This window comes from Mus musculus, chromosome 12 (assembly GCF_000001635.26).
Source record: "Mus musculus strain C57BL/6J chromosome 12, GRCm38.p6 C57BL/6J".
Classification (NCBI taxonomy): Eukaryota; Metazoa; Chordata; class Mammalia; order Rodentia; family Muridae; genus Mus; species Mus musculus.
Window position 1 is genome coordinate 30,038,719 of NC_000078.6, and position 27,639 is coordinate 30,066,357.

General features: G+C 45.1%; 1 protein-coding gene and 1 long non-coding RNA gene across 6 annotated transcripts in view; one reads left to right on the top strand and one right to left on the bottom strand.

The window, feature by feature from the left end:
* Positions 1-15,940: 15,940 nt before the first annotated feature.
* The window catches only part of Tpo (thyroid peroxidase), a 78,326-nt gene continuing 66,627 nt past the window's right edge, over positions 15,941-27,639 (bottom strand). Inside the window, exon 15 of one of the 4 annotated variants that reach the window (XR_003950045.1) lies at positions 15,941-16,445. Coding sequence is in view for 2 of the 4 variants with exons in the window: in XM_011243856.2 (XP_011242158.1) it covers positions 19,655-19,696 (42 nt within the window). In the remaining 2 variants the exon portion in view is untranslated. Of the gene's footprint in view, positions 16,446-18,574; positions 19,697-27,639 lie in introns of those variants that run through there. The other 3 variants (NM_009417.3, XR_872405.2, XM_011243856.2) reach the window with 3 other exon arrangements.
* Gm15691 lies at positions 20,749-23,395 on the top strand. Of its 2 annotated transcripts, none has more exons than XR_872629.1 (3): positions 20,749-21,330; positions 22,350-22,472; positions 23,062-23,395. It is a non-coding gene; the product is annotated as a predicted gene 15691 (long non-coding RNA). The 2 variants fall into 2 exon arrangements; XR_872630.2 differs by having other exon boundaries at positions 22,350-22,477; positions 23,062-23,350.

The following is a 27,639-nucleotide window of genomic DNA, read 5'->3' on the forward strand; positions in this document are numbered from 1 at the left end:
TGGGCTGTTGTTTGTGAAAGCAAATGTTGTGGCCCTCAGTTTCCTCAATGTCTCTGCTGCCTGGGTCTCTCCCAGGTGCTAGGATGATCAGTCCCCAGGATGCCGTATCCAGGGTGTATATCTTTGGAGGTTGGCAAGGAAAGATCAGATCAGAGACAGAGATGAAGAGAAGATAGTAGACTTCCCCAAGAGGTTATTGAAGTATTCCTTGCTGTGTGTGAAATAGGCCTAAAAAAGGCTTTCTCTGGGAAGAGACCTAGAAGCATGGGGGAGCACACTCTCTGAGCATCCATCTGCTTTCCATCATCTGCACCAGATGTTACATCTACAGACACCTGGGATGAGGGAGGCAGGGAGCATAGGAAAAGAAGACCTTTCCAAAGAGACAGAGAGACGATATTGCTTTAGTGTGTGTGTGTGTGTGTGTGTGTGTGTGTGTGTGTGTGTGTGTGTGGTTTTTCTGCACAGGCACAGGGCGGAGGAACAGCAGAGCAGAACCAGAGGCACAGGTGATCAAAGTCTGCCTTGCTCAGGATTGCCTGTGTGCTACCTGGTCTCTGAAAGAAGAGATGTGGGTAAAGCTAAAGACCTTGCAGATGTCCTAAGATGGGTGTCGGTGGGAGGGAGAGCATCTGGGATCATCCATGGTGCTGTTTCCATCATGGGAACAGGATGCATAGAAATCCTCACCTTTTCTCTTAACTTCAGCCCCTGCTGCTCCAACAGTGAGAAAGCCCTTGGCAGAAGAGCCCCAGATGCATCATCTCCATCAGGATAGAGGGGGACAGGATACAGGCCAGGGGATCCAACAACAGGCTGACTCACAGCTGGAGAAAACTTTGGCTGTATTCGTGGGTGAGGGAGCTGACACCTTCAGTCTTTTTTATCCCATACAGCAAGGGACACAGATTTCAGAGTAGGTAACCCTGCTTCCCTGACAGAGTGGAGCCTGCTCTGCCTTTGGTGTTCCACAAGGTGGCAGCATATGCTCAGAGTCCTACCTGGTAAGAGGGTGGCACTCATTTGTGCTGTAAAGGCCTGCTCTGCCAAGGCAGGAGGGACTGGAGGGCTGGCCACCGATGAAGAGGATCCTGGAGTTAACCCTGATCTTTAACAGCTGTGTTTCAGCAGCGAGGCCTGGGAAGGAAAACCAAACTGAAAACTGTGCTGTAATGTGGTGCTTCCTGTGTCTGGAGAGTGGAGGAATCATGACAGCGCTCCTCTTTGTGAATTTTTTGATGTACAGGCCAGTGCTCTCCTAAAAGAAGAAGGAAAGTCCACCAGAACTAAGTCCACCAGGGCAGAAGGCATCCTGGTCTGCTTAGCCCTGTAAACAGGAGGAAAAGAATACATGACTATTTACAAAAATCAGGACCCACCAAACTGCAGCAGCAGCCAGTTAACAGAAGAGCCTGGTTTGTTGGGTTCCTGGTCCCTCAGTATGTCTCAATGTAGCTACAAGACATTTTGTTTAAGGAAACGAAGCTCTTGATTTATAGGATTTGGAGGAGGCTAAGCTGGGGAGTGCTTCCTTGTGAAGTGGTGGGGCCGTATTAGCCCACTAACTAGAACTCATTCAGAGGGACTTGGGAGAACTTGTTTGAGAAAGAGATAGGAGAGGCTGGAGAGTGGCTGGTCTTCCAGAATTCAATTCCCAGCAACCACAAGGTGGCTCACGACCATCTATAACGGGATCTGCTGCCCTCTTCTGGCATGCAGGTATACATGCAGCTAGAACACTCATACAATAAATCTTTGGGGGGGGGGGCTGGGGTGGGGAGGGTGAAATGTGGGACAAAGGGAAGGAAATGGAGTTGGAGAAGCAGCCAAGCATATAAATTTGGCATCTGGAGGGGCCAGGTTAAACACAGCTATGTCTTTGGCTGCTATGTGCCTGATGTTCCTAACCCCACAGCTGGCTCAGAACCCCTCTAAGGAATAATACTGGGTCTTTGAGGAAATACCAGAAGACATCAAACAAAGACATGCTCAGCACACAGTAGGAGGTGGCTTTGGTCAGAGTTCAGCCCAGCACACAGTAGGAGATGGATGTGGTTCAAGTTTGGAGTTGGAAATGTGCTACAAGGACCCAGACAGTTGTCTTTCCCCTTTGCAGATAAATAAGAAACAAGCAAGCCAGGTAGTGAGTGTCAACCACAGCATTGAGGTGAAGCAGAGAATTCTAGCCCTCTCCGGAGGTTACAGATGAAAGAAAAGGAGTCTCTTAGAAACAAACTTGCTTGTTTGGTGTTGTCAAGGACCCTTGAAGAGCATAGCTGCCCCAGATCAGTTACTGCAAAGCAGAGAGGGTAGGGACTGCCCTTCCTGTGTGCCAGGGGAATCTTTTTCATGACAAATCCAACTCGTACAACAACTTGCACTCAACCCAGCATAATGGCCCCTGGAGCCTTTAGGGCCCTAAGAGTGGAGCTGGCTTTGATGAGCCAGTGTGCTAGGCTGGGAGGCTGACTGAGTCCTTGTGAGGCTGCAAACGAATCTGAGCACTTGGGAGACCCTGCAATGGTGAGAGTGTGTTAGATGCTGAGCACACCCTACATAGTTGCTAACAGTTCCTTAAATGTGTATTATACTGAGTTACCCAAGGCTATCATCACGCAGCTTAATATGTATTTTGAGCTATTCCTGATACCCTGCTACATCCTCTTTCTCAGCCGCCTCCATTAATTCTCTCGGATCCCCTATACTGTTTTTCTTCTATTTTCATGTCATCTGTACATATGGGACTTTATGAATTTATAAATCCTGAAACCCACAAATGAGAGAAAAGATACACTACTTGTCTTTTTGAGACTTATGAATATGATTATTTCCAGTTGCATCCATTCAGGGAGCTAGACAGATGGCTCAGTGGTTAAGAGTCCTGGCTGCTTTCCCATAGGTCCCAGGTTCTATTCTCAGGACCTACATGAGGATGCACAACCATGGGTCACTCCAATCCTCTTCTGACCAGACATGCACATACAAGCAGGCAAAACACCCATACAAGAGAAAAATATAAAGACAGAGAAAACATTTGAGAAGAGTATTTTGGGAAGGTCTTCCTGTCTGCTGTTGGTCATGATGCATGTTAGTGCTCTACTGAGTAGCAGAAGTATGTAATGTCCATGTTAGACACCCGGGGCGCCCTTTCCTTCTGGTTGGCCAATATTGGTCTTGGGTCTGAGCTAATACACTTCGCAAAGAAGACCTGGTTTGTTGTTCATAGACCCTAAGTGGAAGCCTGCTGTATGCCAGTCGCTTGGGCATGCAGTGAACACAGCAGGTGGCTAGCTGAGAGCAAAGGTCACTTTTCAAGCTGATGCTGTACCATAAGGGACAGAGGAAGACATCTGGCTGTCCCTACAGGGTAGAGACTCTTTTGAACTGAGTGCCCTGATGCTACAATACCAGGCTTTCTGCCCAGCCACAGGTGGTAGCTTTTATAAGGGACCACCAACGCTGTGCTGGAATTTGCTCCTTTATACTAAGGCCCAGAGAGGCCAGTATGAAGGGGTGTTTGTGTTGAGAACGCTCTAACATGCTCACTTCAAGTTGACACACAGACTGAGACACTCACATCTCCCTTTTGGGGTACAAGGGTGTTGGACCTGAGGGAGGGAGGGACCTCAGCATGGTGACAACAGGGGGCTGGTGTCTCAAGGAAGCTGGAGGAGCAGCTCCTAAGAGTCTGTTTCCAAAGCCTCCATTCCTCTGTGAGGAGAACTAGACCAGCCTGGAGGGAGGCAGCAAGGCTGCTCTCGGGGGCCATGCCCTTGACTTGCTGAAATTTGACTCTTCCAGGGAGACACACTCTTTGCTGAAGCTTCCATCTGCAGTCCCCATTTTCCACAGACAAGCAGGAGGAAGAGAGAAGACAGACTCACCACAGACCCTGTGGACAGCTGGCCACACTCAGGGCCAAAGCTGGTTTTTCTGAGGACACAGGGGCTGGTTTTAACTTTAGGTTTACTCTTTTTCTTTTTCTTTTTCTTTTTCTTTTTCTTTTTCTTTTTCTTTTTCTTTTTCTCTTTTTCTCTTTTTCTCTTTCTCTTTCTCTTTCTCTTTCTCTTTCTCTTTCTCTCTCTCTCTCTCTCTCTCTCTCTCTCTTTTCTTTTTCTTTTTCTTTTTCTTTTTCTTTTTCTTTTTCTTTTTCTTTTTCTTTTTCCCAGTAAAAGTGTTCTTGTTTGTTGGATGAATCAACTGCAGAAAAGCCTTGGGAAGCTTGAGGATTGTCCTAATGATCTCTGTAGGTAGGAGGGAGGGAGCCACAGAACCACGAGGGCACAGGAAGAAGTGCGGCCTCTCAGAGAATCCCACTAGCTCCTTCTCCCTCTCCCTGCTGCCATTAGTTGTGCTTGCACTCTGAGCAGAAGGATGTGGGGTGGGGATAGGGAGGTAGGGTGGAGGTGGGATAGTGGTGGAAGAATAGAGAAGGTTTCTTTTGTGTTTTTTTTTTTTTTGTTTTTGTTTTTGTTTTTGTTTTGTTTTGTTTTTTGGTTCTCTTTTGTGTTTTTTGTTTTTGTTTTTGTTTTGTATATTTGTAAGCAGGATTTTTTTTTCCACCATACATTCTTTGGTGTGGCCTCTGGGAATATGGGGGAAGGGAGCTCTTGGGATCTCTTGAGAAGGACCCAATAGGATCAGCAGTAGATTAGAAGGGAACCTCTGCATATAGATGCTTTTCCAGCATCCATGTGTTCTAGAACAGTATGAGTGAGGTGTCAGAAACCAGACTCAGGTAGTTTAGACAACAGAACCTCAGGGGCTCTCCTGACATGCCTTGGGTTTGGAGCATACTCTTGGAGCTATCACAGAGTCATCTGCAGCCCTGAGTGTCTTAAAGTTCTCTGAGTCCCTCCCTTTGGCATCATTGCCCATAAGACCCCCGGGCATGCTTTGAGCAACACAGCCCAGGCTCTCCTATGACACTCACAGGCACCCAGTGTCTGTCTGTGGGCAGCACAGAGCCCCAGCTAATTTGGTGTCAGGGGAAGTATTCTAGAACTCCCCTAGAGTTTTCTTCCCAGGATTCAGTAACAAAGCTGAAAAAAAATCTAGCTGGCCCATTCAACTCTTAATAATTCTATAAAATAAGACTAAGGTTATTTAGAAAGTTATTCAAATAAATTCTGGCTGGAGCATACAATAAAGCCTTTTTATCAATTGCTTTTCTCATTTCTGTCACAGTTGTAAACGGTCACTAAAATGACCGTCTCCCCCTTGGGTTTACCTGAACTACCCACGGCCACTTAGCCATGCACTGTCTCCTGATTTCAAAGGTCTGCACTAGAAATTAGCTTTAAGGAACCTCTTTTCCCCCTTCACAATCATTTCTGTGGTGATTAGCTACCCATATGCTTATTGAGGTGAGCATGATATGTCTAGGTAAGACTACCTGTGGGAGGGAGGTATTTCTTGTATCTAAGACTGGCCAATGGGTACAGGGAAAAGCTATTGGGATTCAATGGCTGAAAGACTGTCTGAAGGCACAAAGGACTAATGTGGAGGTACATTTCCTTCTTTTTTATTATTATTATTAAACCCAAAAAGGTTTTAAATTTTTATTATTTTTATATTTTGTATTTTTTCCATTTATTTATTTACCCTACATCCTGATCAGAGCTTCCTCTCCCCTGTCCTTTCTCCCCCCTCCCCTCTCTCAACTCCCTCTCCCTTTCTCCTCAGAGAAGCAGAGACCTCCCATGGATAGCAATCTACTTTAGTATACCAAGCTGTAGTAGGAATAGGCTCATCTTTTCCTATTGAGGCTAGCCAAGGCTTAACTAAAGGTAAATTTCTGATAAGGTTCCCCTGTGAGCTCCTGGCTTGTGCTAGGAAAGATGGCTCTCTGTGGTGTCCAAAACCAACATGGTTGGAGGAATTCACAGACTGTAAAGGTGATTCCAAAGGCAGTTGTTCATTAAAGCTCCTTGGCTGCCTCAGGTGGAATTTGAGTAATTCCAAGTTCTAAGAGAGTCCCTCACTTCTCTGAGACACAACTGGATTCAAAGCGGAGTAGCCTGCTGACTCTGATCCACCTTCCCCTTCTAGGAGGCAGCCCTCCCCTGCTATCCAGTCCATATGGGGCAACTAACCCTTTTCTTTGGAGTGGCAGCTACCCACAACCACATCTTGAGCTGGTCCGGGTTGAAGCATCTCTAGAGAGTGAGCAGCAAAGCGAAGCACACTGCTTTCTGGCATGCCCTGAAATGACTTGCAGAAATGGAAATGAATGGATTCCCTTGGGTTTATGGGAAAATCTTGTGGCAATTTCTCTGCCGCCCTAGCATATGTTTCTGTTTCATAGTCATGGCTTATTTTCTAGAAAGTCTTATTATCTACTGGCCTACTTTGTGGTGCTCCCATGGCAATGATGGTTGTGCCAGCTGTAGCTTTCTTGAGCACACACCTGTCAGGCTGAGCTACATTCTGTGAGACGTGTTATACTCTCTGGATCTCACGCTGGGAACACTGGTTTGAGCCACTTCTGTATGTGGTCTCCTAATCCACACATAGAGAGTCTGGTCGATTCTTCTCCTGCACCAAACAGCTTTCCTAATACTGACACCCACGGGGACAAAACATCTCTAATGAACTCCAAGATCTCAGAGAATCACTGACCCAACTTCTAAATCAAGTCATGTGGGAAGGAAAGTTTCTGCCTGGCCTGTGCAAATTTTGTTTATCTTGCAATGTCCATTCAGACCATGAACACATCCAAAGTCTGTCTCTTTTACAGTGATGACTTCCACACTCCGTCTATTAATGAACTAGTGTCTCAGAAACTCATAGAAGTGCTCATACTGAATGCTAGTGCTCATCCTATATGTGTGTGTTCATCTCTGCATGCTAATGCTCATCCTTGTGTGCTGGTGCTCATTCCTGCATGTTAGTGCTCATCCTGCATGGGTGTCCTCATCCCTGCATGCCTGTGCTCATTCTTGCATGCCTGTGCTCATCCCTGGATGATAATGCTCATCCTGCATGTTAGTACTCATCCTGCATGCTAGTGCTCATTCCTACATGGGTGTGTTCATCCCTATATACAGGTGCTCATTCCTGCATGATAATGCTCATCTTGCATGCTGAGGTCTTTTACAGACGTCTCCACTGGTCCAGAGAGTTCTAGGGGAGCAGATGGATGGGGTGGCAGGGAAAAGCCCTCTCCAACAATTTTCAGTGTTGTTAACATTGAAGGTGTCCCAAGGAGTGGAACAGTTTGTAAGAATGAAGATGTCAGAGTTTAGCACCCCTAGGCTTGCTATAGAGCCACAGAGTTCTGTGATGCCCCTTAGGGCTTTGTTCCTTCACCAGAAGATGAATCTATAAGGACCAAGAGAGCAAGTCTCTGTTGAAGTTCCCACCAACTGACACTGGAGGATCTCAGTGCAGAGGTAGAGGTCATGGTGGCCTGGCTCTGTGAGGGAAATCGTTTACGATCAGAAGGGGCCATAGCTCCTGGATCCTCTGCACCTGGAGCACAATCCTGTTTGGTACTCGTGGCCTCTCAGCTTTGGGGAATTTGAATGACTGAGGCAAGAGGTTAAGCGCTCTCCTCGTGCATCAAGATGGCAGGTGTTCCCAACCATTATCGCCCAGCAAATACCAGTTTTGCATAAGTTTCAGAAACAGATCATCTACAATATTTTGGCATGTCTTATGCTTTTGGAAAATCTTAGTTTAAATAAGTAAAACTGTGTACAGATTATACAAATAAGATGGATATAAAACCAATAATTAGAAAGACAAGCTTGCACACAATCATTACTTGCAAGCACATTTCCTAGCTGAACACGTTCCCGTCAGCCCCCAGCGTTTAGTTCCTTCCACTGGCTTCAATCATAGGAGTGAGAATTAAATTCTGATTTTTACTGCTTCCTGTGGTACAAGCTTCTGGTGTTTTGTGCTCTTTGATCACATGTCCTTGGCCCCATCTGGCCCATGGCCCTTCCTGACCCTACATCTCCTTATCACGGTGGGAGACCCAGAACAGACATATTGTGAAATTTGTTCTCTTAGTAGAATGTTCATAACATTTCTTCCAGAAAATAGTTTGGAACTCATATCCTTCCCTGTCTACCACTTGGTGAATTTTTGAAATATAGCTCACTAAAGTGCTTACTTTACTAAACCCCACGTTACGTGTCGAGGCGAAAAGCTTTACAGAAGATACCTGCAGACACCTGGGCTCTTTGGTGACTTGTGGATGTAGTGATTGATGGTGAGGGAGCCTGTAAGGCCCGCAGCATCTTCATCCTTTTTAGTGACCTTGAGGAACAAACTGAATCGGCTTCAGCAGCCAGTTCCAAGGGGACTCTCTTTGAAAGAAAAAAAGAATCAGACTAGCATATGCGTGCTCTGCCTTGTGACCACTGTTGGCTTTCCACACCACTTCAGATCTACCTTTGAACTCACATGGCCACACGATTCCTCCACAAAGCAGATTCTTTTTGAAGCTGGCCGAGGGTTGAGCTCAGAACTAGGAAGTCTTTATGGTTATCACTGTGTAAGGGACCCTTCCTTCCACTTGAAGTGCTATCCAGTTTGTTAAAGTCATGTAGGCATCTGGCAGTGTCTCAAATTTTCTTTTGATGTGCTTATGCGTTAAGGGCAGGGCACTCATGGTTTACAGTAAACTGAGTCAGAGGAGAGGTGATATAGCCTGTTTCCACATCTGCTCAGGTGGCACCTAAGTGGACCCAGGGCTCACCTAAATTGTTTTCCCTGACATTTGCAGAAGGAACACCAACGCCATCAGTTGAAACAGTTACCCCTAGAGACACAGAATGCACAAAGACTTTCCTTGTCATCCCAGAAGAAAGTGTGACTTTTCTCCTTCCAAATACCTTCACAAAGGGAAGCTTTACTTAAATACTATCAGATATATCCAGCTGTGGTGAATTAAAATCTACAATTATTTGAATAGAGACTTTATTTTTGATAAATTCGTCACTGTAAGGACAGTTAAAGAATGTTCTTTCTCTAAATTAAGCCCCCCCCCCATATTTAAAGAATACTGTCTCGCAGTAACATCTAACATCTAGGGTGTAAGTGGCGTCTCAGAAAATGATAGAGCAAGCTGGGTATAGGGATAATTTTCCAGAGCTAAGTCACAGCAGACACTGTTTTCCCAGTGTCTAAAATGTGTTGTTGGTTGGAGCTGCCAGTGCAGCAGGGTGCTCCTTCCTCACGGATGGCTGCTTAGTCCCAGCCAGCTCAACAATGTGCCATGCTGGGCTTTCTCAGGTGAGGGATTGCCAATTTTGAGGCTGCTCTGAGCTTGCCTAGTGGAACTGCTGCTGGCTCTTGACCTCAGTTTTCCACCTAGGAAAGGGTGGTCATCACATGTCACCAGATGAGCCTTCTGCAGTATCTTGAGACCATTGCAGCTGTTGGCCCCTAAACGGTCTCACCATCCCGGCAGCTGAGCTGAGCTTCCTCTCTGCCCTGTAAGTCTATGGTTCTCCTTTGACGCTGCTGATATTAGCTTACAGAAATCAAATCTCTAAGGGCTTCTGATGTCTGAGAAGAATGTGTCCTACTCTGCCGGGTCATCAATAGGAAGGTGTTCACCTCCTTACCCTCCCATCACCCATGTACCCCAAGATTAATGGGCCAGCCATTTGCTGCCTGGCATCACTGCTTAGGAAAACAGGTGCTCTGGGACTAAGGCACCCCTGACCTTGAGGCTCCCACTCCTGAAAACCTGAGGGATCCCACTGTGCTCAGGTTTGCTGACCCAGTTCCTCTCCTGCCCAAGGGTCTGTGGCTTGTGTGTTCCAGGTGGGGACAGCTGGCTCCTTGCAGACTACACCTCTATTTTAGTTCCTTTATGCTCCAATATGGGATACCCTCTAGCTCCCAAGGGGAGACTTACACCAGCTGGCCTAACTGGGCTAAGTCTATTGTCACCCTGGACTCTAATTCTAGAGCAAAGGTGGTGCTGGCTATTGGTGTTGGTATTGAGTGAGTGGGGTCATCTCCAGTGCACCCCACTGCATCCTGTGCTGTTTCTGTGGGGGATGAGGGTAAGGACAAAGGGGTAAGGGCTTCCCACCCAGGGAGAAGAAAGCTCCTTTGCATCAGGTTCGGGCTTTTGGGAGCAGGGAGCCTGTTTCTTCCCATTACTTCCTTGGCACCAGGCTTGTGGCTGCCACTTTTATACTCGGGGACATTTTAGTAAAAAGAAAAGAACACAGCACAATCTTCTACCCGGTCTCGCAGGATAGAGCAGACCATAGAAAGGGGACACAGGAGATCCAGGAGTGCTGTGTGCTGAGTGCTGTGTGCTGAGTGCTGTGTGCTGAGTCTGCGGGGACAAATGAATTGTTGTGAAGCATACCAGAGGGTCCGAGGCGCACTGCTGCTGCTGCCCCTGCATGGGTCAGGCTGGTGGGATGGACACAGGGAGGACAAACTTGTCACAGGGAGGAGGAGGAGGAGGAGGAGGAGGAGGAGGAGGAGGAGGAGGAGGAGGAGGAGAAGGAGGAGGTGGTGGAGGTGGTGGTGGTGGTGGTTAGGAGCAACTTTCCTAGGATGGAAGGCTAGCCGGGCTGAGCATTCAAGTTGCTATGACTGAGCCAGGGAGAGGAGGCTGAGAGGAAAGAAAGAGCCTGTACTGCACTCGCCACGAACTGCAACTCGCAACACCCACAGGTCAAGCGGGGCACCAGAGGTCTACACGTAGTCCCCAGGAACAGGTGGCAGTTATGATGCAGGTGACATTGCTCATGGGGTGGCTGTTTCACAGAACTAGCACCAGGATGATTTTAGTGTTGGGTTCTTGGCCACCTTGTTTTAGTCTCTCCTTTACTCTCAGCCAAACTCAAGGTGACCCCAAAGGAGGCACTTCCTGCTATCATGTAATTCCCTTGCATTTTCATGAACAAACCCGACACGCTGCTCATGCCTAACGGTCTCAATAGTCTACCACTGTCTGACTCCATGCTGGGTTTTCCTCTGTAGCTCTTGATAGTTTATTTCCACTCTTCTTATTGGACCGTAGAAACATACCCAGTGTTCCTGAACCTCTATAGTGTGCAGGAGGGTCATACATTTATTTAAGGCTTTTCCTATTTTAGGGTAGTAGGCCTGCCTGGAGCCACAAGATTTGCTGAAGGCACAGCAGAGAAACACATTCTGTGATTTGGACAACACGCTGGCCAAATACTGTGAAACTAGTGTTGGAGTCGAGGGAAGGGAACTCAGAGCTTACAGCTTCCGGCTTGAAACACTCGAGGATATTTTTGGAGCTTGGAGTCTAGCGTGAGGCAGACGCTGGGCATCTCTGCCATTCCTCGGCCCATCTGCCCCTGCAGGTGCATGGCAGGTGATAGTAGGAAGGAGTGAACAGGTGTGTACTCTCAGCATGTAGCTATGTGACTCTGGGGAAGCCATCAGCACAGCTAAGAGGATGTTGCAACAGCCACACGCAAGAGTCAGCTGTAAACCACGGTCTTCAGTTTCACAGATGAGTAAGAAACTAACCTTGTTTGTACAACTCTAATAACACCAAAAAAAATGAACCAAAATGGATGAAATGAAAAGGCTTCTGTGTGCAAGTCTCAAAACAACTCACTGGGATTTAAGAAAGTAAATGTTCCCAGCAAAGCCAATACAATGGCAAAAAATTCAGCAACTGTGAGATTCCCCTATATCTGACAGCAGGTGGCGCTGTGAGACAATGGACAGAGCAAAAGCCACCTCGCAGAAATCCTGGATGATGTAGTCTACCTATTTGACCTTTGTTCCTTTCCCCTAGACTCACCGCTGTCCTTCACCTTTTGGCCCTGGAAGGCTCTAGGAGTTCTATTCAAATGTCATGGGATAGGAGCAGTCAAGAAGGTACCAAGTTGTCATGGGTTGTAAGCGATGGGATTAAAAGCTACCTGTCAGAGGGAAGGCACTGGGATAATCTCAGTGGGTAAAGAGAGCATCATGGTTTGAAATGTAGGTGTCCCCGAAGGTCAGGCTAAAGGCTTGTGCCCAGGGCAACAGCAATGGGGATGTTGAGAACTTTCATCTTAGTTTTTAAAATTTAGCTTGTAAATGAAGTAGTTTTCTAATTATTTTCCCTTGTTATTAAAAATAGATTATTTTCTCATACACTATGACCAGTTTATAGTTTATAGTTCCATCCCTTTTCTCCTCCCAGTTCCTCTCCACCCCCTCTTCCATTCAGATCCACTTTCTTTCTGTCTCTCATTAGAAAATAGCAGGCTTCTAAGAGATAATAAGAAAACACAACAACATAAAATGAAATATGATAAAAAACCACCATGATGAAGTCGGACAAGACAAATGGACAGAAGGAAAAGAACATGGGAGCAAGCACAGAACTCAGAGACTGCTCATGCAAACACACACACACACACACACACACACACACACACACACACAGAGAGAGAGAGAGAGAGAGAGAGAGAGATCCTATAAAAATGAGAAGTCCCATAAAAATACTTGAAAAAATATTAACTTGAAGTTAGCAATGGTGATAACCTCTGGGAATTCTTTTATTGTTCAGGATTGGTTTTAGCTGTCCTGGCTTTGTTTATTTGTTTGTTTTGATTTTGTTTTTTGTTTTGTTTTTATTTTCCATATGAAACTGAGAATTGTCCTTTCAGATCTTTGAAGAGGTGTGTTGAAACTCTGATGACGACTGCATTGAATCTGTTGATTGCTTTTGGTAAGATGGCCATTTTTACTATGTTAATCCCAGTGGTCCATGAACACGGAAGATCTTTCCATCTTTAGATATCTCCTTCGATTTCTTTCTTCGAAGACTTGAAGTTTTTATCATAAAAGTCTCTCACTTGCTTGGTTAGAGCCACCCCAAGGTATTTTGTATTATTTGTGAATTTGTATTATTTGTGCACAGTTGTGATAGGCATTGTTTTCCTGGTTTCTTTCTCAGACCATTTGCCGTTTGTATGTAGGAGGTATACCGACTTTTGTGCATCAATCTTGTTTCTAGCTACTTTGTTGAATGTGTTTATTAGCTGGAGAAGTTCCCCAGTAGAATTTTAGGGTCACTTCCGTATATCAAATCATCTGAAAATAATGATACTTTGACTTTTTTCCAATTTATATCTCCATGAACTCCTTCAGCTGTGCTATTGCTCTAGCTAAAGTTTCAAATACTATACTAAATAGGCATTCAGAGAGTGTGAAGTCTTGTCTTGTTTATGATTTTAGTGGAAATTTGTTTTGAGTTTCTCCCCATTTAAGTTGATGTTGGCCATGGGCTTGCTGTAAACTGCCTTCGTTATATGCCTTAGACCCCCTAATTTCTCCAAGATTTTTATCATGAATAGTTGTTGGATTTTGTCAAAGGCTTTTTTAAAAATCTAATGAGATAATCATGTGGGGTATTTTTTTTTCAGTTTGTTTATATAGTGGATTACACTTATTGATCTCTAGCATGAAGCTGACTTGATCATGGTGGATAAACCTTGATGTATTCTTGAATTGAGTATTTTAAAATTTATGTTACTGGAAATTCATCTGTATTTCTTTACTGGCTTTTTATAAGGCTTGGGTATCAATGCAACTGTGGTCTCATAAAATGTATTGGGCAATGTTCCTTCTGCTTCTGGTTTGTGTGATAATTTGAGGAGTATTGGTATTAACTCTTCTTTGAACGTCCGGCAGAATTCAGTTCTAAAACCATCTGACCCTGGGTTTTTGTTCTGTTTTGGTTTGTTGTTTTGTTTTGTTTGGGATACATTTAATGACTGCTTTTATTTTACTAGTGGCTATGCATCTGTTTAAATAGCTTGTCTGATCTTAATTTAACTTTGGCAAATAGGACATATCTATAAAATTATCTTGGTTTTTTTTACTTCCTATTTGGTAGAGTAGCTATTTTTAAAGCATGCCCTTATGAGTCTCTGGGTTTCCTTGGTGTTGTTATGCCCCCTTTTCATTTCTGATTCTGCTATTTGGTTGAGAGTTTGTTGATTTCCTTGATTTTATTTTTCAAAGAACCAGCTCTCCGCTTCATTGACTCTTTGCGATCTCTTTGTTTTCATTTATTTATTTCAGCCCCAAGTTAGAATATTCCTTTCTGTCTATTCCCTTTGGGTATAATTATTTCATTTTGTTATAGAGCTTTCAGATATGCTATTAGGTTGCTAGTATGAGCTCTCTCCGTTTGTTTGTTGTTGTTGTTTAATGTAGCTATTTAGTGCTATGAACTTGTCTCTTGGAGCCATCTTCACTGTGTTTCATATCATGTGTATTCATTTTCATTCAATTCAAGAAAGTCTTTAATTTATTTCTGACCTGACCTATTTTTCATTCAATGGAGAGTTGTTTAGTTTCCATGAGTTTGTAAGGTTTCTGTTGTTGATATCCAGCTTTTAATATGTAGTGGTCTGATAAGATACAGGGAGTTATTTCCATTCTCTTGTGTATGTTGAAACTTGCTTTATGGCTGAATATGTGGTCCATTTTTGAGAAAGGTTCATAATGTGCAGAGAAGATGATATATTCTTTTGAGTTCCGGTGAAATGTTCTGTAAATATCTGTTAGATCCATTTGGTTTAGAACACCAATTAGCTCCAGAATTTCTCTGTTTACTTTTTATCTGCATGATCTGATTACTGATGAGAGTCTGGTGTTTAAGTCTCGTATTATCAGTGTGTGAAGTTCAATATGTGATTTAAGTCGAAGCAGTGTTTCTTTTAGAAACTTTGGTGCCCTCGTGTTTGGGGCATAGATGTTAAAAATTGCAATGTCATTCTGGTGGATTTTTCCTTTGAGTATGTTGGTGTCCTTTCCTATCTCTTCCAACTAGTTTGGATTGAAGTCTATTTTGTTAGATATTACAATGGCTCCATCAGCTTGCTTCTTAGGTTTGTTAATATTCTTTGATTTTGTTATTCTCTCCCCATCCTCCCCTCCCCCATGCCCTCCCATCCTCCTGCTGGTCTATACAGTTCACTCCTGTACCATCTAGTCCTCCTGATGGTTCCCATCCTCCCCTCCCCCATCCCCTCCTGTCCTCCTCTCACTCACACCATTCTCTCCTCTCCTGTAACCTTGATTATCCCTTCTCCCTCTTTTCCTCCTCTTCCTCTATAAATATTTCCCCCTTCTAGTTTTAGTAACTACACCCTCCCTGCTTTCATACAGTTGTAAAAATTAAACCTTCAATCTTCATATGTGAGAAAACATGCTGTCTGTCTCTCAGAATCTTATTTCAGTTAATCCCTAACTATCTATTTTCATATAAATGTCAGGATTTCTGTTTTCTTTAAGGCTGGATAAAGTTTTATTGTGTTTATGTACCACATTTTCTTTCTTTATTCATCTACTAATGCATAGCTAGGCTGGGTCCATTTCTGAGCTCCTGTGCAGGTAACTCTTTGGTGGGCTGGCTTAGAGCCTTCAGGTATATGCTCAGGAGTGGTATGGTCAGATCAAATGGTAACTTTAGTTTTAGTTCTGTGATATCAATAGCGGCTGCACCCACTTTACAATTAGGTGATAGGACCCTCAAGAGCTAGGCCTAATGGGAAGATCAGTAGAGTAGACCCTTAAAGTGGGTGGTAGGACTCCTGCCCTCCCTCGAGTTTTTTTTTTTTTTTTTTTTTTTTTGTGCTTCAGACATGAGCTGAGCAGCTTGGTTGCACCATGTGACACGCACTCACACACACACACACACACACACACACACACACACAGTGCACACAGTGTTCTGTCTTACTAAAGGCCTAAAGCTATGTGGCCTATCAGTCATGGACCAAAGCCCCAGAACCATGAGCAACAATAAAACTTTCTCCCTATAATTTATCATGCCAAGTGTCAGTTACCATAATGCGAAGCTGACCAATGCAGAGTGGGAAGACAAGGAAGGATTGAAGATGGAGAATGAGTGTTAATAAACAAGCTAAGATAGTTATGGTGAAATAATGTTTCTACGGCTTATAAAGACACATATCATATGTAAATATGTCTTTAATGCAAGCCTAGAGGAGGAGGATATCTGAGCCAGACCAGCAAAATGCTATAGCATTTCTTCGCCTGTGCTTTGTGGTGACTGGACCGTAACGAGAGAACTGAGTGTATTTGAAAGAGCCTTGCTGATTCTGAATGAACATGAACTTGTCTAGAAGGATCTGGAGTCTATGCCAGCGTCTCTCAGGACTTTCAGGCTTATGTGATTCTCATAGCCTTCCTCCCACGCATCCATTAGCCTTAGTGCGTAGGAGAGGCATTAGCACGGTCTGGCCTGCACTGCTCCTGTGGAAACACATGAGATGGAAGCTACTGCAGCCTTGGGCTGATGATAAGACTCAGCATCTGGTGTCCTCAAGTCTCTGACTCCAACACGTGTCATGTCTTTGCCCAGGCAGCTTGAGACTTGCCTTTGCCAATGTCTGGCTCCAAAGCAGTGAGGACCTCTATTCGCACAGGAGGACCCTGGATCCACTTGCAGGTTCCTGCAAGACAGAAGGCGGGATGAGCATTGTTCTCAGTACTAACACCCCTGACATTTCAGGTGCCACTCAAGTCACTGCGGTATGAATTTAAATTCAAAGGTACCATTTGCCTTTAGCAGAGCAGAGCAGAGCCTTCACTTCCAGCAGGATGAACCCCAGGAGGCAGGCTCAGCCACTTTCAACTTGGCAGTATGCCCAGAACCTCTGCTCACCTTAAGGGGTGGAGTGATAGGGCCCCACCCAGGAGAGAATATTAGGGTGACAATGGTCATTTCAGGCAAGCCTTTTATGTGATATGTGACTTTGAATTAACTTTTTAAAAAAGAAATTAGTACATTTATTTTATAGGCATCAACACGCCACAGCACACACATGGAGGTCAGAGGAAGAAAACCTGTAGGAGTTGGTTCTCTTCCTCTACCATGTGGGTCCTAGGTGGGAATGGGGGTGTCAAATCTGGGTCCTCAGGGATGACGCCAAGTACCTTTACCTGTTGAGCCATGTTCCTGTCCCTACATTTTATTTTTAGAGGATAATCTAATATATTTGTATTGTAAGCCCTTATGTTTCGATATGTGCTGGAATTGTGGGATATGTATAAGAATGAACTAACCTAGCACCTGACATACTTAGTTTCCTTGTAGGGAGGGCATTTTGCACACCAGTCTTTCAACAACTCCAAGACATAAAACATATTGCTGTGGTTACATTCTGGGGAGCAGCCCATCCTGACTGACTGAATCTTCACTTTCTATCCTGCATTCTCTGAGACTCATCGCCCTCACATGCTGGGTAGCATCACTTGCTATCTGTGCCTAGAAACTCAAGCCTAACCTATGTCATCATACATGACCTGGGGCTATACATGAAGTAAGAGGCAAAAAACCAAATTTATACTGATTTTTTTTCCATGCTGGCTATAACCTTATTTTTGTTCATTTTTATTTCTATTCCGGTGTATACCTGTATGTCTCTGTCTTAGTCAGGGTTTCTATTCCTGCACAAACATCATGACCAAGAAGCAAGTTGGGGAGGAAAGGGTTTATTCGGCTTACATTTCCATACTGCTGTTGGTCACCAAAGGATGCAGGACTGGAACTCAAGCAGGTCAGAAAGCAGGAGCTGATGCAGAGGCCATGGAGGGATGTTCTTTACTGGCTTGCCTCATCTGGCTTTCAGAAAACACTTCCCAGAAGATGTCACCTCAATGATGCTGGTCTCTTCTTAATCACCGCTAATTTCTTAGCTCCAGCTAACCAGCATCAATAGTCCCAGTAATGCAAAGTTTTTGCTTTCGTAGTTCTGGTATCTTGTTAATCACAGCTGATTCTTCAGCCCCAGCTAACCAGAACTACAGAATCTTCACAATCAAAACAGCAATGGCCCTGAAAAGAGTCTTTAATTTTCCCTCTGAAATTTCACAAACCAGACCTCCATCTTCTGCACTGTTCTCAACATTATCTTCCAAACTCCTACACAACATCTGGCAGAGCTCTTAACAACAAATGGATCTTCAAACCCAAAGTTCCAAAGTCCTTCCACAGTCCTCCCCAAAACACGGTCAGGTTGTCACAGGAATACCCCACTCTGCTGGTACCAATTTCTGTATTAGTCAGGGTTCTCTAGAGTCACAGAACTTATGGACAGTCTCTAGATAATAAAGGAATTTATTGATGACTTACAGTCGACAGCCCAATTCCCAACAATGATTCAGTCGCAGCTATGAATGGAAGTCCAAGGATCTAGCAGTTACTCAGTCTCACGCAGTAAGCAGGCGAAGGAGCAAGAGCAAGAGCTAGACTCCCTTCTTCCAATGTCCTTATATTGTCTCCAGCAGAAGGTGTAGCCCAGATTAAAGGTGTGTTCCACCACACCCTTAATCCCAGATGAAAGGGGTAGCCCAGATTAAAGGTGTGTTCCTTGAACTCGGAGATTCAATCTTCTGGAATCCATAGCCACTATGGCTCAAGATCTCCAAACCAAGATCCAGATAAGGATCTCCCAGCCTCCAGATAAGGGTCACTGGTGAGCCTTCCAATTCCGGATTGTAGTTCATTCCAAATATTGTCAAGTTGACAACCAGGAATAGCCACTACAGTCTCTAAGGGTATGTGCATATATGTGCATAGCTGCAGAGGCTGTAAAAAAGACTATGATCTCTTGGACCTGGAGTCACCGGCATTTGTGAGCAGCCTCTTGTCTATACTGGAAACTATGCTATTCTAGAAGAGCAGCAAGCATTCCTAATGGCTAAGCTGTCTCTCCAGCCCCTTTAGCCATTTTATTTTAAAAAGCAAATTGAAAAATCTTTTTTACTTCCTCCAAGTAACAACTCAGATAATATTGAAGTAAATGTTGAAATATTTGCATGTAGTTTCAAAACTGGGTTTGTACATATCTTTTACACCTGACAAAGGGTGGGGGGGGGCGTTCAGCACCAAATGCATAAAGGAAGAGTATGACTATGTCAAGGTATGTTTCAAAGGAAGGTTTTTATTGTAAATCGGAGGGAGAGCACAGCAAGAGGTATGTGCAAGAGTCTAGAGCAGCGAGAAAGGAGTAGACTGGACATGGTCAGGAGAATGAACCAGGCTATGAAGGGGGGTTGGGAGAGGAAGACCAAGAGTCAGAGGGAACATGGCCAAAGTATCAGGGTTAGATAGAAGTGAGGTGGTGAGAAGGTGGGGGAAGGGAAGCTAATGAGCTGAAGAAGATCAGGGTAGGTGGTAGGGGGAGAAGAGCTGAGGAGAACAAGGCTACCTGCAGAGACTCTGTGACAGTCACTTGTGAAGCTGAGAGCATTGAGGCCAGCATGTGCTTTGGTGCTAATAGACACCCCAACCCTCACTGTAACCATTTGTCCTGGGGTTTCTTTGGGATTTGACATTTGAGGGTTGTTGTTGATGATGATGATGATAAGAGGCGAGGGAATCTCTTCTGTAACTGCTTCTTGGCTGAAATTAAGCCACTGTTGGAATTGTAGGGAGGAAGAGAGGAGGGCAGGCCTGGGCCATCTGTTCTGCTCACTGCCCGGGTTCTGCGGGACCGCTTGGGAATAGCTAACTAAGTACAGGCAGCTTTGGAGCAGTCTGGAAGTGCTGGATCAAGCCAGGGGAACAGGCTGATTGGAAATTCATCAAAAACATCTGAAGCCGTCTACATCTGCTTTCAGCACTTCCAGGACTCACGGGTTTGATTCAGAGCAGTTTTCAGTCTTCAGTTGATTGGAAATCTGCTGGGACAGGTAGGGACTAGGGACAAAATGTAAAGTTAAAGAGCTTAGGGGAAAATCTTTATTTTGGGTGTGCATTCGAAACTTCCAGACTTGTGCTTTTGGTAGTTGGGGTGTGAAAGTGACAGGTTCCAAGAAATTTTCTCTCTGCAAAGTCCGGTATTTAGACAAAAGCCAGCACTCCCCCAGGCACTGGAGAAGCTAGTTCCCACTTGCTAGAAGGATTCACTCTCCTTATCACTGGCAAAAGGGACACACAACACAGTCCTTCAGATCCCGGCAGACCTGGCTTCCAGGTTTCCCAACATCCCTCAATCCCTACTTGGCATATCCTATCCTCTACCTTGAACTTTCCATCCCAAGGACTGGGCTGCCCTTTCTCCAGAGGCTCTTCCCTATATAATCTATACACCCCCCCCAATACATACACCTCTTTATATGCACACTCTCCTCTCTTTCTCTCTACTCTCCCCTCCCCCCATCTCCCTTCTCATGGTAACTTCCCTGGCTTCATTCCTTGGCACCAGTGAACTTGCCCAGAGTGCCTTTCTAACAAACCTGCCTTTACATACTTTAATCTGTCATGAATTGACTCATTTCACCTGCAGAGAAAGAACACTTCCAGGACTCCATTCTCCATTAACACATACCTATAGAGTCTATAACATCAAGGTCCATGCTAACCTCCAGCCTCCCTCAGCCTCTACTCACTGGTTATTGCTGTACACATCGAAGACTCCCACCCAACTCACTGGCTCCCTTTCTTCCAGGTACCCATTTCCCTGTAGCCCTAGAGATTATTTCTCCTGTCGCTTCTCCATGGTGATGCCCACCATACAGACAGTTTCTTCTATCTGTTGGGGGAAAGAGACAGTCTCCTGGAAGGATTCCCCCCCACTGGATTTACTTGGTTAGTGTTAAGAATCAGTCCCTCAGCAGGGTAGCCTGAGATGAAATGATTATCTGTCTCCTGGCCAGCCTCTAAAAGGCCTCCCATCAGGTAATTAGTTGTAATAAACTGAGGGAGATCACTCAGAGGCCAGATGAAAATCCTGCCAAGCTCCGTACCCTGCAGAGCCCCTCCTTCGGTACACAGATCTAGATCTGAATTCTCCAGAGGGCATGCTTGCCTGTTCCAGCTAGCTTCCACTATTAGAAAGAAAGAAAAAAAAAAGCTTAAAAGGCGGATGACAGTCCTCACACTCCCCAGAGAGATTGGCTGGATGTGGCATTAAGGTGTCTAATGGAAGAGAGAAGCAGGGAAAGATGTAAAGGACTTCCCATGAGAGACAGAAGTACCAGCTCCTGGCCGCAGCCCATGGTGTCCTCCGAAGAGAAGATGGGGGCACAAATGAACCTCACTTGGGGCTTGCTTTAAAGTGGCAAAGCTGGCCACTGGGTGAAAAACCTGCCCTTCCCTTTGCTTACCTCCAGGACCCTGCCCAAACTATGGAAGAGCAGGACACTGGAGAGTTGACTGCACCTCTTTGCTTCACTAAGGTAGGTCTGTGCCCTAAGTTTCTCCTCCACAGGAAAGACTCTTGGATCTTCTGTGCCTGCTGTCCGAGGACCGACACTGCCCTGGGACTTTCACTTCTAACAAAACCATCAAGATTATCACAGAGGAGTCTAGGATAACTGTCCAGGTAATGGGTAAGTCTCTACCATTCCTAATAGATTTGGGAGATATTTACCCTTTATGTCCCACTTACTCTGAAGAAAATGATCCTGTTTAGATCTCTGTGGTGGGTGGGTGTGGGCAGTGATGGTTAAGCCCATCAGCCCAAGACTACAGGTCCTCTCCTCTGTTCCTTCTAGGGTCACTCCTTACATTACTGGGCAGAGATATCATGGTTAAGTTACACTTTTCCTTTTCAACCAACTCTGTCTGGAATTTCTCCCTCTTTTAGCCTCTGAAGAGCCCCCTTATTTACTGGTTAACATTCATGCTTCACTCTACCCCGATCAGACTCCCTCATTGACCCACTCCTATAGGACACTTCCTCTTCCAAAGTGGCCTCACATCCTCCTCCTATTAAGATCCTATTCTTGGACCCTATCTCCTACACCAGTCACTCTCAATATCGTATTTTCCAAAAACCTAGACAGGGCTTAAAACCTATCACATAGTACTTTCTTGATAAAGGTGGTCTCACATGCACTCATGTACCCAACAATGCTTCTATCTTGCCTGTACTAAAAAACCATGACAGTTCATACTGCCCAGTTCTGGACCGCAGAATTATTAACACAGGTGCCATTCCAATCCACCCAGTTGAACTTAGCACTATATTCTACTCTCAGATTCCCTCCTCTACCTCTTACTTTACTGACCTAAACCATAAGGACAGTTTCTTCACCGTTCCTTTACACTCAAATTCACATGATCTATTTGTTCTTATCTGGGTGGATCCTTATACCGGTACTGCATCCCAGCTTACTGTGACAGTCTTCCCCCAGAGGTTCTCACAGGCTTTCAGCCAGGCTCTGTCCACTGACCTCCTCTCTCTAGCTCTGCCCACAGCCACTTAATCCAATATGTAGACGACCTTCTACTATGTCATCACTCACTCTCACCGTCACAACCATATACTGCTTAGCTTCTTACTGTCTAGGAAACAAAGAATACCGTGTCATCCCTTCTAAAGCTCAACTTTCTATCTATTCTTTAGATCAAGAAGCTGGGCTTTCTGCTATCCACGAATAATTGTGAACGCACTCTTGATTACAGACAGTACCTGTGGACCCTCCTGCCTTCAGCCATCATGGAGAAGACTCTCTCCGTCCCTCACCTGGTGAGGTACCTTAAACCTGGATTCCTAATACTGCTCTTCTGGCTCAGCCCCTCTAAGAAGCATCTAGAGGTTCCCTGGCTGAGCCTTTAAATCCTAGTAAGCCTGTAATGCCTACTTTCCTTCGCCTCTGAGATGCAGTCCCACAGGCCCCTGCCCTCACGTTCCCAGACCTTGACCAACCCTTTACACTACTGAAAAATGGTAAATGGCTGTAGGGATTTGGGGACAAATGAGAGGACACACACATTTGCTCTTGTTACCTACCTTTTCAAACATCCAGACACACAGTTAGATGAAGAGGTTGCTTACAAGCACTAGCAACAGACTCCCTACTGGCCTGGGAAGCTTTTTAAGCTCTCTTTTGGTTGCTTTCTTTCATCATCCTAAAGAAAACCTGATATTTCATCTGGTCCCTGACCTTTACCTAACCCTGTTACTCACTCACCTTCCCAAGGCCATTGTCCTCATCATTCCTGCCCAGAGTCACATAAAACCCTTACCTACACAAACTCACAACTTTCTATTTCCCCTTTGACATGCCATGGCTATACTTGGTTTATAGATATGTGCTTATCTCTCTGCTCCACAGGCTCCTGCCAAGACAGAGATTCCATCCTCTCCTCTGATCTGGCTGGAGAATTTTCTCCTTTACCCTCAAGCACTACTGTGCCCTTCTCCCAGTCTTGAGTTGGCTAAACAAGTCTCCGACTGGAGCCAGGCATCTGGCCTCACTACATTTACATCTTCCTGCTGTGTCTAGAGAGACTGCCCACCCATTGAGATGCTGTTGAGCTTATTTTGCAACAAAATCCAGCTGAGACAAAGCAACAGAACACAGCCAGAACAAAGGACTAGCCTTTGGGATTTTCCCCCATATATTTAGAATTAAAAAAAAATTAAACATTAAACCTTTATCAGAAACATTTCTCTTGGTTTCGTTCCTTTCTCGTCTGTCTGTCCCATTCCATCCCCAGCTCTCCTTTCAGGTATATCCGTTCTCCCTGGCTACTAGATGGCTACAGGTGAAAAGGTCAGTTTAGTAACTTTGGGAAGGTCATGAAACACTTGCCCCTCCGGAAGGGAGAGGCTAATTAACATTTCTCAGACAACGGGGAGGAACCACATTCCTCAGGACTGACCATTGCCCACCTTCAGACAAGGGAAGTCCTTGTCACCTCATTCCTAAAGACCAATCAGTTTAAAGGGGGTTGGTGATGCTCTTTTCTGTCCCTGGAAACCACATAAAAACTCACCGAACAGGTGCTGGTGGTCACTGCCTCTCCTTTGGGTCTGGGACAACCCCAGTGCACTGGAACAATAAATTCCTCTTGCTTTTTGCATGGATCCTGGCTCCACATGGTTCACTCGTGTGTGTGTGTGTGTGGGGGGGGGGTAAGCTAAGGCTCCCCAGAGTCTTACACAGGTGGCTACACACTACTTCTCAGAATGCAGAGCTCATGGCCCTCACTAGAAGCCTTCACCTTAGCACTAGACAAAACTGCCTAACTGTATTAGTCAGGGTTCTCTAGAGTCACAGAACTTATGGATAGTCTCTAGATAGTAAAGGAATTTATTGATGACTTACAGTCGGCAGCCCAATTCCCAACAATGGTTCAGTCGCAGCTGTGAATGGAAGTCCAAGGATCTAGCAGTTACTCAGTCTCACGCAGCAAGCAGGCGAAGGAGCAAGAGCAAGAGCTCCCTTCTTCCAATGTCCTTATATTGTCTCCAGCAGAAGGTGTAGCCCAGATTAAAGGTGTGTTCCACCACACCTTTAATCCCAGATGAAAGGTGTACCCCAGATTAAAGGTGTGTTCCTTAAACTCGGAGATTCAATCTTCTGGAATCCATAGCCACTATGGCTCAAGATCTCCATCCCAAGATCCAGATAAGGATCTCCCAGCCTCCAGATAAGGGTCACTGGTGAGCCTTCCAATTCCGGATTGTAGTTCATTCCAAATATAGTCAAGTTGACAACCAGGAATAGCCACTACACTAACATATACACAGGTTCTAAGTATGCTTTCCATAGTCTACATTAACATGCTTTTTTTGGTGGATACTTAATTTTTTATTATTTTCTTTATTTACATTTCAAATATCCCCTTTCCTGGTTTCCCCTCTGACAACTCCCCTATTCCCTCCCCCTGCTCACCAACCCACTCACTCCTGCTTCCTAACCCTGGCATTCCCCTATACTGGGGCATAGAGCCTTCACAGGATCAAGGGCCTTTCCTCCAACTGATGGCCGGCTAGGCCATCTTCTGCTACATATGTGGCTGGAGCCATGAGTCCCTCCATGTATACTCTTTGGTTGGTGGTTTAGTCCCTGGGAACTCTGGGGATACTGGTTAATTCATATTGTTGTTCTTTCTATGGGTCTGCAGACCCCTTCAGCTCCTTGGGTTCTTTCTCTAGCTCCTTCATTGGGGACCTTGTGCTCAGTCCAATATTGACTGTGAGCATCCACCTCTGTGTTTGTCAGGCACTGTCAGAGGCCCTCAGGAGACAGCTATAACAGGCTTCTGTCAGTAAGCACTTGTTGGCATCCACAATAGTGTCTGGGTTTGGTGACTATATATGGGATGGATTCCTCAGGTGGGGCAGTCTCTGGATATTAACATGCTTCTATTTGTCAGGAGAGAGGTTTTCTCACTACCAGACAGACAACTGTTACCAATGGGCCTCTAATTCTAAAGCTGCTAGAAGCCTCTTACCTTCCCAATCAGACAGCAGTTATTCATTGTTGGGAGCACCAGACACCTACTAATGATATAACCTTGGGAAATGTTTTTGCTGACAGCACTGCCAAAGAGGCAAGCCAACATTCCCATTCCTATCATCCTTTCTCTATTCTCCTCTTGGTTCCTCCAAACTTACTCCCTATGTACTCTGAGTCCCAATGATAGGCCCTCTATGTTATGGGACGAGTCATGGGTTTTCAAGGGTAACTCCTTCTACAGTACAGAGATTGTCTTCCTGACCCTCAAGCAAAGTCCTATTTACACATCTTTTCACATTGGGGCTCAAGCTCTCTACTCACTCCTCCAATTCTTATTTCACCATCCTTTTTGCCCTCCTTAAGGCTACCATCCAGGCATGTTCCACCTGAGTCCAAACCTCCCAACAGGGAGCCGTGAGTGTGTGTGTGTGTGTGTGTGTGTGTGTACACTGTTGCTGTCTTCAAACAGACCAGAAGAGGGCATCAGATCCCATTACAGATGGTTATGGCCCACAGTGGGTTGCTGGAGATTGAACTCAGGACCTGTCGGAGAGTAGTCGGTGCTCTTAACTACTGAGCCATCTCTCCAGCCCCATCAGGGGTTACTCTTCTGAGGGAGGACTGGTAGATCTATCTATCTATCTATCTATCTATCTATCTATCTATCTATCTATCTATCTATCTATCTATCTTTCTCTCTCTCTCTCACACACACACCCTAATAAAAAGCACAGATACATCTTTTTATCATGGTAGACATTTCTCAGGATGGATAGAAACATCTCCTACTCCATCAGAGACTGCAGCAGCTATTTGTTCCCACCTCATGAATGATATTCTACTCAGGTTTGTACTTCCTATATCTACATATTCAGATAATGGCCTGGCAGTCATTCCTAAAGTCACTCAGTTAGTCTTGAGGGTCTTAGGGGTACAGTGGCACCTTCACATTCCCTACTGACCTCAGTCCTTGGGGAAGGTAGGAAGGGATAATGGAGTTATTAAGATTCATTGATCAAAACTGTCTTCTAAAGTCCTTTTCCTTGGACTCAACCTTTGCCTGTTTCCCTCACTTGAATTTAGGCCACACCCCTCTTTCCTCAGCACCTTTGAGTTAACATGCATCCCTTCCGTCTGGGAAATTGACCTCATGTGGAAGCAGCCCCACTATGTGACTATCGACTTACTTACTCTCACTCTGAGACACCATCTCTGGGAACACATTGATCTTGTGCCCCTCATGCCCACAACTGATCCTATACCCAAACCATACTGTCAGGAGACTGGTTTTATTTGAAAGTTTTTTTCCCACAGGCTTTCAACTCACGCTGGATGGGCCCACATCTGGTCATCTTTATCACACTAATGGCAGCTGAACTTCAAGGAATTAAACCTGGATCCATCTATCACGGCTCAAAAGGGCTCCTGACCTCTTATCTGATAAGTACAGCTGCCAACTAAAGCTTAGGCTTTCCTACTACCCACCTGTTCCTGAGAATGGCCTTCTCTGTCACCCTCCTGCCCTGAGCTCACTTTGTTTTTCCAACCTCCCAGACAGCAGGACCATGACAATCCTTGAAGTTCCAGATATATACCATTCATAGTACTAGACTCCTTCGTTCTGCCTTCTGTCTGCTCTCTGCCTGCTACTCAGAGATTTAACTGTGCTGACTTAAATATGTTTGCCCCATGGAGCGGCACTATTTGGAGGTGTGACCTTGTTGGACTAGGTGTGTCACTGTGGGTGTGGGCTTTAAGACCATCATCCTAGTTTCCTGGAAGTCATTGCCTGTTTGCCTTCAGAACAAGATGTAGACCTCGAAGCTCCTTCTGCACCATGCCTGCCTGGGCACTGCCATACTCCCACCTTGATGATAATGGACTGAACCTCTGAATCTGTAAGCCAGTCCCAATTACATGTTGTCCTTTATAAGAGTTATCTTGGTCATGGTGTCTGTTCATAGTAGTAAAACTCTAACTAAGACACTAACTTTCTATACCCAAGCAGTAAGGAACAGCCCAACTTCAATTTATGTGACAATTCCAGGTACCTTTGTCTTCTCCTGGCCTGCACTGACTCTTCATCCTGGGATGAGTGCCTATATTGAAGTTGTAAGTACCAGCACTCTAACCAGGGTAGAACACACAACTTCAACAACTGTGTTGTGGACCATGACAAGTATGGTCATTTTTATCATCTGGGGGCCCTTAGAGAGTAGGTCCAAGGGGTTGTGGGGTAGATCTAAATCTATATGACCAGGGCTAGCCCATCTGGCAAAAAATGAGTGGTAATTTTTAGATCCCTTGAGGAAACACCCATCATCTTTTTAGGTAATATAGTGGGGGTTTACTCAACAGTCTGAAATCACTCTACAAGTCCAAGGTGCAGGAGACCTTTCTTAACTCAGCCCTTTGGAAGACTATTCTAAATGAACCTCTGAGTCT